This window comes from Erpetoichthys calabaricus, chromosome 1, assembly GCF_900747795.2.
Source record: "Erpetoichthys calabaricus chromosome 1, fErpCal1.3, whole genome shotgun sequence".
Lineage (NCBI taxonomy): Eukaryota > Metazoa > Chordata > Cladistia > Polypteriformes > Polypteridae > Erpetoichthys > Erpetoichthys calabaricus.
In genome coordinates, this window is record NC_041394.2 from 166865977 (window position 1) to 166876571 (window position 10595).

The 10595-nt window shown below is 39.7% G+C and overlaps 1 protein-coding gene across 1 annotated transcript; it reads left to right on the forward strand.

Annotated features, from left to right (window-relative positions):
• The first annotated feature begins 230 nt into the window (after window positions 1-230).
• On the forward strand, window positions 231-9474 carry LOC127527440 (uncharacterized). The gene is made up of 5 exons (XM_051926211.1): window positions 231-426; window positions 1944-2000; window positions 2698-2759; window positions 8550-8633; window positions 8746-9474. The coding sequence occupies exons 1-5, from the start codon at window positions 231-233 to the stop codon at window positions 9418-9420; spliced, it is 1074 nt and encodes a 357-aa protein (XP_051782171.1). The 3' UTR covers window positions 9421-9474.
• Window positions 9475-10595: the final 1121 nt, after the last annotated feature.

Here is a 10595-nt window from a genome sequence, read left to right on the forward strand (position 1 = left end):
CAGGAGTAGTCATAAGGGTCAGGTGATCTCACTGGTGTAGAAGGAACCTGTGCTAGTGCAGGAGAGAGAAAGATATTGTCCAGATATAGTCAGACTCTTCTTAACGCAAAGCACAAGTTCTGCAACCAAACTTCTGGAGTGAGACTGAACGCTGTTCCACTCTGGAGTTACCCACAGTGAGAAGTGTCAGGCAGATGTAAGCTCACTTATAAACCCGACTCAGCACATGTATGTTGGAGTTTCTTCTGCTGGACAAGAGAGTTGCCTCCCTGAAAATTCAAGTCGAGGATAGTGCCCTGACTCTTGTCTGTGCTTATATGCCAACAATTGGGTCAGAGTATTTGGCTGTTGTGGGCTATTCGGTCCCTGTACAAGCAGAGCGAAAGCTTGGTTCCCAATACCGACTGCAAGTCATATTTGTGCCTGGTGGGTGTGGGACTCTGCCAGGGCTGCCCTTTGTCATCAATTCTGTTTATAATTTTTATGGACAAAATTGCACAACCAATAAGTGGCGTTTTTTCAGTTTGGGTCCTCAGGATCACAACTCTTACTTTTTGTGGATGATGTGGATCTTCTAACTTTTTCGGGTTGTGACCTTAGGTTCATACTGAGGTGGTTTTTAGGTGGAGTTTGAAATGGCTGGGATGAGGACCAACACCTCCTAGTCCAAGGTCATGGTTCTCATTCAGAAAAGGGTAGTGTGCCCTGTCTGGTTTGAGAATGAGGTTCTGCCTCAAGCGAAGGAGGCTAAGGATCTTGGAATCTTGCTCATGAGTGAGGAAAGAAGGGAACAGAAAATCAGCAGGTGGATCGGAGCAGCATCTCCAGTCATGCGGACGTTGCAATGATCAGTCATGGTGAAGAGGAAGCTGAGTTGAAAGGCAAAGCTCTTGATTTACTTGTCGATCTGCATTTCTACTCTCACCTATCGTCACAAGCTGTACAAAGAACTAGATCACAAATACAAGTGGCAGAAATGAGTTTCATTTACAAAGGTGTCTGGGCTCAGCCTGAGATAGGGTGAGAAATGTGGACATTTGGAAGGAGCTCAAAGAAGAACAACTCCTCCACATTGAAAGGAGCCGGTTGAGGTGGTTCACGCATCTGATTAGGATGCCTCCAGGGAGCCTCCCTGGTGAGGTGTTTAAAGCATGTCCAGCCAGGAAGAGACCTTGAGGCAGATCCAGGTCACACTGGAGAGATTATACCTCTTGGTTTGCCTGGGAATGCCTTGGTATTCATCAGGGGAATTTGGAGGAGGTGTCATGGAAAAGGGATGTCTGGGCATCATTGTTTTCATTAAACAACCTGGACCCAGATAAATAGCAGAAAATGAATGGATGGATGGGCTGCTAATTGAAAAGATCAAGTTGACAAAAAAATTAAAAAACATTGAAAAACAGAAATTTAAATTTAAAATGTAAAAATGAATTTGCCTAAGAAACCAAGACAAAATTGAAATTACAGGTTGCTATACCTTGGGATACAAAGTAAGAGCAGAAAATGACAGCTAAATAAACAAGGCGTTATGTTTTCAGTGGCATTGACTACATTGTCTCGAAAGGGTCAAAAGTTGGATAACACCAGAATTTTAATCTAAGATAGTGTCCGTATAAATTAAGTCAGGACAAACACTTGCCGCCACTGTCCCTCTCCAAGTCTTCCTTTAGTTTAGCCTTTTATGATTTGGACAAACTCGTGGAGGCCTTCAACTTTGACGAGGTCCCGCAGGATGATGCCATAAATAAGTCACAATCTATGACGGATATCGATGGTTGCTAAGGAAAAAATTAATAATTCATGAGCGTGACATCAGAGCATATTTAAATTCAATCTCGAAACTCTCTTCTCGCTTTGTGTAAAACAGGCTGCGGTGAAAGCCGTATGGGGCATCGTCCCTATTGCCCTCATAATATAACCTCCGACTGCACATTTTTGCACAGAAGTTAAGACTCTAGGAGCACGCCGGAGGAAGGATCGAATAATGAATCGAAGCAGAGGTAAGCAGAGAGCCGCTGCTTCTTCGAGGAACTCACAGACAGGTAACTCAACACTAAAGTACTCATACGCTTTCTAAGTTATTTATTTATCTATGTATTGCAGCGATAATAATTAACCATGCTGCCCGTCTGTGCAGCCTAATAGAGGGATTTTTAGACGCAATCAGTAGCTGTTTTTAATACAGCAAGTTTAATCGCCAAAAACAGGGCAGCCTTGTCTAGATTTGGTACTTTGTAATCTCAGGGGTCGAAGTTTCACGGTGACCAGAGACTCCGGCTCTGCAGATCGAATGTTACTGTATCACGGCTCTCCAGCGTCCCAGGCTCGACTAATATGATGTGCAAAAAGAACGAAAGGCGAGGTGGAACAGAGTACTCTATAGCCAGTAATTTGGATCCACTTCAAGCACCGCTCTCATTAACCTAAATTAAGCACTCTAGGATAGATGCAATCTGGTCTTGGTTATTGGTTAGAATGCAGCATTTTTAACTTAAGTAGCATTTCCACACTGCAATTTCAAAATCCCTACTTCATTTTAACTCCCTAATACGCTTCCGTAGGCTACACAATCTCCATTCCTCTGTCTATATTTTAATTCGCCATTAGTGTTCCTGATATACTTCACCGCCTCCTTGACCATTCTTTTACTATAAAAATTACGAAAGAATATCTTTGTATCATCTTTTGCCCTTTCAGCAATTTTCTCTCTGGGATTTTGCTTTACTGATATCTTCTTTAGCGCCATCATCCGCAATCCAGTTAGTTCTGGAGTTACTTGTCTATAGGTCTATGCCTTATATACAGCTGGTTTTTTACCCCATTGGAATTTTTTAGATTCGTATTTATCCACAAAGAAATTCTCTCTGAATCTTTACAGATTTTAAATTGCTAGATAAATTTGACCTGCATTGTATGGAAAACACTTTTAAACCTGCCCTGTTACTCTTCAACAGTCTCAACACGTAAAACCTTATCCCCTTATTTTCTAGCCTGAAAATGCCCATAATTTACCCTACTGAAGTTAAAATTCATAGTCTTAGTTTCGGAAAATACAAAATACGGTTAAATGTATTATAGTATGGCCACTAGATCCTAATGGTTCAATCACCTCAAGCGCTGAATAAAACATTCGACTGAACAGCGGTCGGGGTACCCAACTTCGAACGCAGCTCGTGCTGCGTACCAGTAAAAATGCTAACTGTACATTACAATTTGAAAGTGGTGACGGCTCAATTTAAGCATCGAGTGAGTGCATTTATCAACCCTTGGCACGTACTTTTCGAAAAGTACTGGGCACTGGAAAGTTTCCTAGCAAATATTAACTTGATATTTAAAAAGGATGATCGGGCTGAATTAAGTAACCCGTGACTTTAACATGCATCACTGGTAAATTAAGCATCACATGTCAAGAACAGGTGTTTTAGTGAGGAGTGAACGTGGGTTCCAACAGGAAGGTCAAGTTTTGTTAATATACTGGAATTCAATGTGGAAGAACCAAAAGGATACGACCAATGAGGTGTGTATGATAGTATTTATTTTGGTTTTCTGAAAATGTTTCATAAGTTACCTCTTAAGGGGTCAGGTATCAAAATAAAAAATGGGAATTCAACACTGTTTCCAATAGGAAGCAAATGGTTATTGTGCAAGGAACTTAATGACAATTAAGTGAGGTTAAACTTGGTGTCAGGTATCAATGCTAAGGCCACTGCCTTTTCAGTATACTGTACAGAATATAAACAAACAATTTGGAATAAGAATATATATAAAAAGGTGGTTAACTTTGCTGATGATACCAAACTAGGTTTAATGGTATATAATCTATAATCAACCAAATCAGTAACAGAGGTATCTGCAGAGAATACAGGTTTGGGCACTTGTTATCAGATATAGCAAGATATAGCATGTAGGAAGTAAAAATGTTTTAATAAAATACACTTCACGAGAAGGGCATTGAAATCCTTGTTGCCTCGCCACTATTTACATCCTGTGTTCGGATGCGATCAAAAGGGCAATAGGATTTTAGGTTATATAGCAGGATATATTATATAGTATATTTAGGCTTCCCGTGAAATGCTGATCACCCACTCCTTGCTCAGGCATACTGAGGTGCCAAGGTCATCGCTCAGATATTTTCTCATCTGTTTAATTTGAAGAAGGAGACGTTCACTTTCAGACAGGAGACTGGAGGAAGTCTTGATGATGTATGGCTTTCTGAATGCCTAATCAATTTTAGTTTCATCAAACATCAAGCGACGATGCATTTGACTGGAATATTGGAAAACTTTAGCCTTTGCCTTCCTGAGGACAGCTTAGATCCCCTGTGGACTGTAAACCCATTCATTGAGAACACCGAGGAAATTCCATCAGTCTTAGAAAAAAGGAGTTAATGATTTGTCATCTGATGACATGTGAACAGTTCAGTGAAGTGTCACTAGAAGTATTCTGGTCTTAATCTGATGCCGAGCATCAAAGGTGTCATGCCCTGTGTTGGCTGGGATTGGCTCCAGCAGACCCCCGTGACCCTGTAGTTAGAGTATAGCGGGTTGGATAATGGATGGATGGATGGATGATTTATATAAAATAAAAGTCTGTTATATTGTATTCTTTTTCTTATACCTTTGAGTTTCGCCACCACTCTTGAAATTTCTGTGCATATAACAATTGTCCATTCTCATTGCTTATAGTACATCTGCTGATTTCTTAGTCATCCTTCAGTACATTTTATATATTACATCAACCTTTCTTCTGATACATTCGTTCTTTACTTGACCATCTCAGTATTTTTCCTAAACCAAATCTTATATTTCAGTGTACATTTTGTTGTTCACTTGACCTTTATTTTGTTTTCCAGATTTATTAACTCTTTATGCTGCTTCTTTAGGATGAATGCTATGTTACCCTAAAATTATTCTTCCACAGTAGCCGCCAAATTTTAACTAACAAATGAGTTTGTAGATGAAAAACAATTTTATGGTTTAGAATTTTTTATTATTGACCCTATTTTTAGGTGTAACAGTACATAATATCCCAGTCTTCAAACTATTTATGAGAAAACACCTCTTTCTGTGTTCACACCTGATATACAGTTAGGTCCATAAATATTTGGACAGAGACAACTTTTTTCTAATTTTGGTTCTATACATTACCACAATTAATTTTAAATGAAACAACTCAGATGCAGTTGAAGTGCAGACTTTCAGCTTTAATTCAGTGGGGTGAACAAAATGATTGCATAAAAATGTGAGGCAACTAAAGCATTTTTTTAACACAATCCCTTCATTTCAGGGGCTCAAAAGTAATTGGACAAATTAAATAACTGGAAATAAAATGTTCATTTCTAATACTTGGTTGAAAACCCTTTGCTGGCAATGACAGCCTGAAGTCTTGAACTCACGGACATCACCAGATGATGGGTTTTCTCCTTTTTAATGCTCTGCCAGGCCTTTACTGCAGTGGCTTTCAGTTGCTGTTTGTTTATGGGCCTTTCTGTCCAAAGTTTAGTCTTCAACAAGTGAAATGCATGCTCAATTGGGTTAAGATCAGGTGACTGACTTGGCCATTCAAGAATTTTCCACTTCTTTGCTTTAATAAACTCCTGGGTTGCTTTGGCAGTATGTGTTGGGTCATTGTCCATCTGTATCATGAAACGCCACCCAATCAATTTGACTGCATTTAGCTGGATTTGAGCAGACAGTATGTCTCTGAACACCTCAGAATTCATTCGGCTGCATCTGTCCTGTGTCACATCATCAATAAACACTAGTGTCCCAGTGCCACTGGCAGCCATGCATGCCCAAGCCATCACAGTGCCTCCACCATGTTTTACAGATGATGTGGTATGCTTTGGATAATGAGCTGTTCCATGCCTTCTCCATACTTTTTTCTTGCCATCATTCTGGTAGAGGTTGATCTTGGTTTCATCTGTCCAAAGAATGTTTTTCCAGAACTGTGCTGGCTTATTTAGATGTTCCTTAGCAAAGTCCAATCTAGCCTTTCTATTCTCGAGGCTTATGAGTGGTTTGCACCTTGCAGTGCACCCTCTGTATTTACTGTCATGCAGTCTTCTCTTTATGGTAGACTTGGATAGCGATACGCCTACCCCCTGGAGAGTGTTGTTCACTTGGTTGGCTGTTGTGAAGAGGTTTCTCTTCACCATGGAAATGATTCTGCTATCATCCACCACTGTTGTCTTCCGTGGACGTCCAGGTCTTTTTGCATTGCTGAGTTCACCAGTGCTTGCTTTCTTTCTCAGGATGTACCAAACTGTAGATTTTGCCACTCGTAATATTGTAGCAATTTCTCAGATGGGTTTTTTCTGTTTTCGCAGCTTGAGGATGGCTTCTTTCACCTGCATGGAGAGCTCCTTTGACCGCATGTTGTCTGTTCACAGCAAAATCTTCCACATGCAAGCACCACACCTCAAATCAACTCCAGGCCTTTTATCTGCTTAACTGATAATGACATAACGACGGATTTGCCCACACCTGCCCATGAAATAGCATTTGAGTCAATTGTCCAATTACTTTTGAGCCCCTGAAATGAAGGGATTGTGTTAAAAAATGCTTTAGTTGCCTCACATTTTTATGCAATCGTTTTGTTCACCCCACTGAATTAAAGCTGAAAGTCTGCACTTCAACTGTATCTGAGTTGTTTCATTTAAAATTCATTGTGGTAATGTACAGAACCAAAATTAGAAAAAAGTTGTCTCTGTCCAAATACTGTATGTATGGACCTAACTGTAGTTTACATTGTTAAAATTTCACTTGCCCATTTCTTGATCTTATGTTCTTCTCAAACTCTGCTTTCAAAATTAACTTTATTCTTTCACTTTATGTTTTCAGTCTCTTTTTTTTAAACTGGTTATTCTAAACTTCCTATTATGTTTTAGCTTTCTTAAATGAGGACACTTTGTTTTTAGTCTTGTTCTTTGCATTGCAGCTTATTCTTTTTGTGGTTATAATCATATTCTTTGTTTGTTCCTGTACTGCATGACAAATACTCAGTCTGTTAAACATAAAAAATACTTTTCATTATACTATAAGGTATAATGCTATAGTATAGAGTTAAAAAATGATCTAATCTTATTTTAAACTTCATACTTGCTGTTAGGAGTTGGCCACTTGGATCCTTTGTCTCCAAAGATTTGGATCCTTGTCTGTAGCATCCTCTTCCCTCAGACGTAGCACCTTCAAAAATCTATTTTCAATCAGGTTTCTCAACCTCAGCCTCTTGATCTTGTTCCTTCTAGCAGGATTTATGGAAATATTCTACTTCTCTCCATTTTATCCATCCTGCTTTAGTTATTTTTTTCTTCCTTATTCAATACTCTTTCCATCTACTCCTTAATACCTTTTACCCTTGCCAGTTACTCTGTCCAATTTTTGATATTGTTTTTCTCCTTTTAGTGTGTCCAGATTTATTGTCCCATTCTTCTGCTACTTACCTCCGAAGTAATATATGATATGTCTGGCTTTCTTCAAGTTCCTTCTCCAAAACCAGTATACACCATGCTTGTTTTTATACTCATCTGGCCATTTATTTCCATTCTGAAGAAAACTCTCTCTTTCAGGTATTCTCACCCCTTGATCTTCCAAGGTAGTCATGAATTATCCTTTTTCAAAAACTGGACACCCAACTTGTGTGGGTGTATACCACTACAATATTCATAATCATATCGCAACTAACATTTTTACCATCATTAGTCTATCTTTAATCTGAATGACCCTCTTCTTCCATAATGCTTTTAAAGCATTCTATATTATGAAAATAAACTTCAGTGGCATTGCATTTTACATATATTATGGTAAATTCACACAGTATACTGTACTCGTGTTATAATGTGGTGAAAGTAATGTGCTGGTCACATGAGATTTTTATTTATGTATTTACTGTCTTCACACCTTTTTATGGCAGAATGTGTTCAATGGCAGCATTTGTTTTGTCAAAGGAATCCATATCCATATTACTAAACGAGAATGGTAAAACGGATATGGACGCAGGGACCTGCCCGTGGACGCAAAAGACAGTGCGCAAGTGCCACACAAAGCCCCCCCCCCCCCCCCCCCCCCAGAGTGAAACGGGAGAGACTACGCACGTGCGCAGGCGCCACACAAAGCCCACTCTCCCCCGCACCAGATGCGCAAGTGCCACACAAAGCCCCCCCCCCAGAGTGAAACAAGAGAGACTACGCACGTGCGCAGGCGCCACACAAAGCCCACTCCCCCCCGCACCAGAGCAAAACGGGAGAGACTACGAAGAGTCAGAGTAGGAAACAAAGTAAAACGTCATAAAGAGGTTAAAGAACAGGGACAAACACATGGAGAGCAGGTTACAGAACAAAGCCCCCCTCCCCAGAGTATGACATGCCACAAGCAGGATAAAGCGAGGTCAGAAATAAAACACAGAGTAGGAAATATTTTTGGTCTGAAAAATATTAGTGCTCATTAACTTCACTATATTTGTGCAGCTATAGGTTAATTGTAAAGGGAATAAAGTGAAGCCATTTTCATGGTCTCTCTAATAAATTATTTCATGTGGATTTCTTATAGAAGTGGTCACTAGTGCTGGTTATTCTATTCCTTACAGAGCAAAACCTGAGGAACTCAAGACGACGAGGAGAGCTGCCAGCACAGGTTTGTTTAGAATAAGGGAAGCAGTTAATAGAGGCTTGCTTTTGGGCTGAGGCTTCCAGAGAGTCCGTGATGATTTTAACAAGGTTACTTCTTTGATTTCCCTCTTTCTTAGGGTCCAACTGAGGATCCTGTTCAGAGGAGAAACAGGAGATCCCGAAGACGAGAAAGGAGGGCATCCACTACTGAAGATATTTTTAATCACTTACCATCTGATGATAGTCAAATTGCTTATAGAAGTCTTTCTTGCATCCAGAATGAAGCTGGGTGTCGATTTACAGGTGAAATCTGCATACCTGTTTTGCACTGTGAAGCTGTAGCACTTGACTTTGCCAATGATATTATGGACTGGCATTTAAACAGCGATGTTATTGATGAAGAAATTGAATATCTGTTATCACAGGATACTGATGTTACTGTTTATGTAGTGTTGGAAATGGGAAGATACTTAGAGCTAGCTGAAAGTTTCTGTCTGGAAAAAGGCTGCAATGAAAGTGAAGGACCACGACATCTTAGGCTAACATACGATTTTGAAATTATAAATCTGAGTGATAATTATCGCCAGAGACTCACTCAAAGACAGCTGGATTCATTGTCTACAAGGACTTTTCATGGAAATGATTCTCTAAGTACTTGTCGGGTATGTTTGGCCACATTTATTGAGGGAGACATACTTCGCAGCCTGCCATGCTCTCATGAATTTCATGTAGGCTGTGTGGACCAATGGCTTTCTATGCATTCAGCATGTCCAATCTGCCGTGGGTCAGTAATACCAGCAGTAAGCATCTGAGAGACCTAAAAATGATACATCCGAATTTAGTACTGAAAACTGTGCCAGGTTATATGACATAATAAAATAGCAATTTAGTCAGGTAAGTGATTAATTTATTTATTTACATAATGCTCTGCTTATTTTAATGTTTTAATGTTGTTACCATTAAAGAAACTTTTATTTAAGAAGACATGGCCTCAATATGTAAAACATCCCATAGTCATTCCTTCTCTTAGTTAGCCACTAAGCGTGCTGTACACATACATATTCAGACACCTGAAACTCACTCATTGCAACTAAGTAAAAATATTGTAATAATTTATTTTATACTTATATTTATGTTAAAATGGCACCTGTTAAGATGTGATGTGTTTGAAGCAAGAAAAATAGGTACACACTGGGTGGGGTTTTCTTTGAATTTTGGCTTGTTAAGTTTGACTTATTTGTATGGAATGTTATTTGCTTTTAATAAAATCAATTAAAAAAAAGAAAGAAAAAAAGAAAAATGGGTACACATAAGGATCTGAGCGACTTTGACAAGGGCCAAATTATGATGTTCTGGACGACTGGGTCAGAGCATCTCCAAAAATTGCAGGTCTTGTGGGGTGTTCTCAATATGTAGTGGTTAGTTCCTACCAAAACTGGTCCAAGGAAGAACAACCAGTGAACCAGTGGCAAGATCATGAGTACCAAAAGCTCATTATCATGCACTGAGAGTGAAGGCTATCCCATCTGGTCCAGTAGAGTTGCTATAGCAAAGAAAAACTTAATGCTGGCCATGACAGAAAGGAATCAGAATGCAAAGTGCATCATAGCTTGATGCGTTTTGGGCTGCTTGGTCATATTCTAGCCAATGTGCTCATGGTGACGCTTGTCCATCACCGAAAGCACCTACAATGGGGGGTATGTAAGAATCAGAAGTGGACCATAGAGTAATGGAAGAAGGTGGCCTAGTCTGATGAGTCACGTTTTTTAAGATCACGTAGACAGCCAGGTACATGTGCATCATTTACCTGCTGAAGTAATGGCAGCAGGACACCCCGTAGGAAGAAGGCAAGACAGCAGAAGCAGTTTGATGCTCTGAGCAATGTTGTGCTGGGAAACCTTGGGTCTTGACGCTCATGTGGATGTTACTTTGACATGTACCACCTGCCTAAAGATTATTGTAGACCATGTGCACCTCTACATGGCAA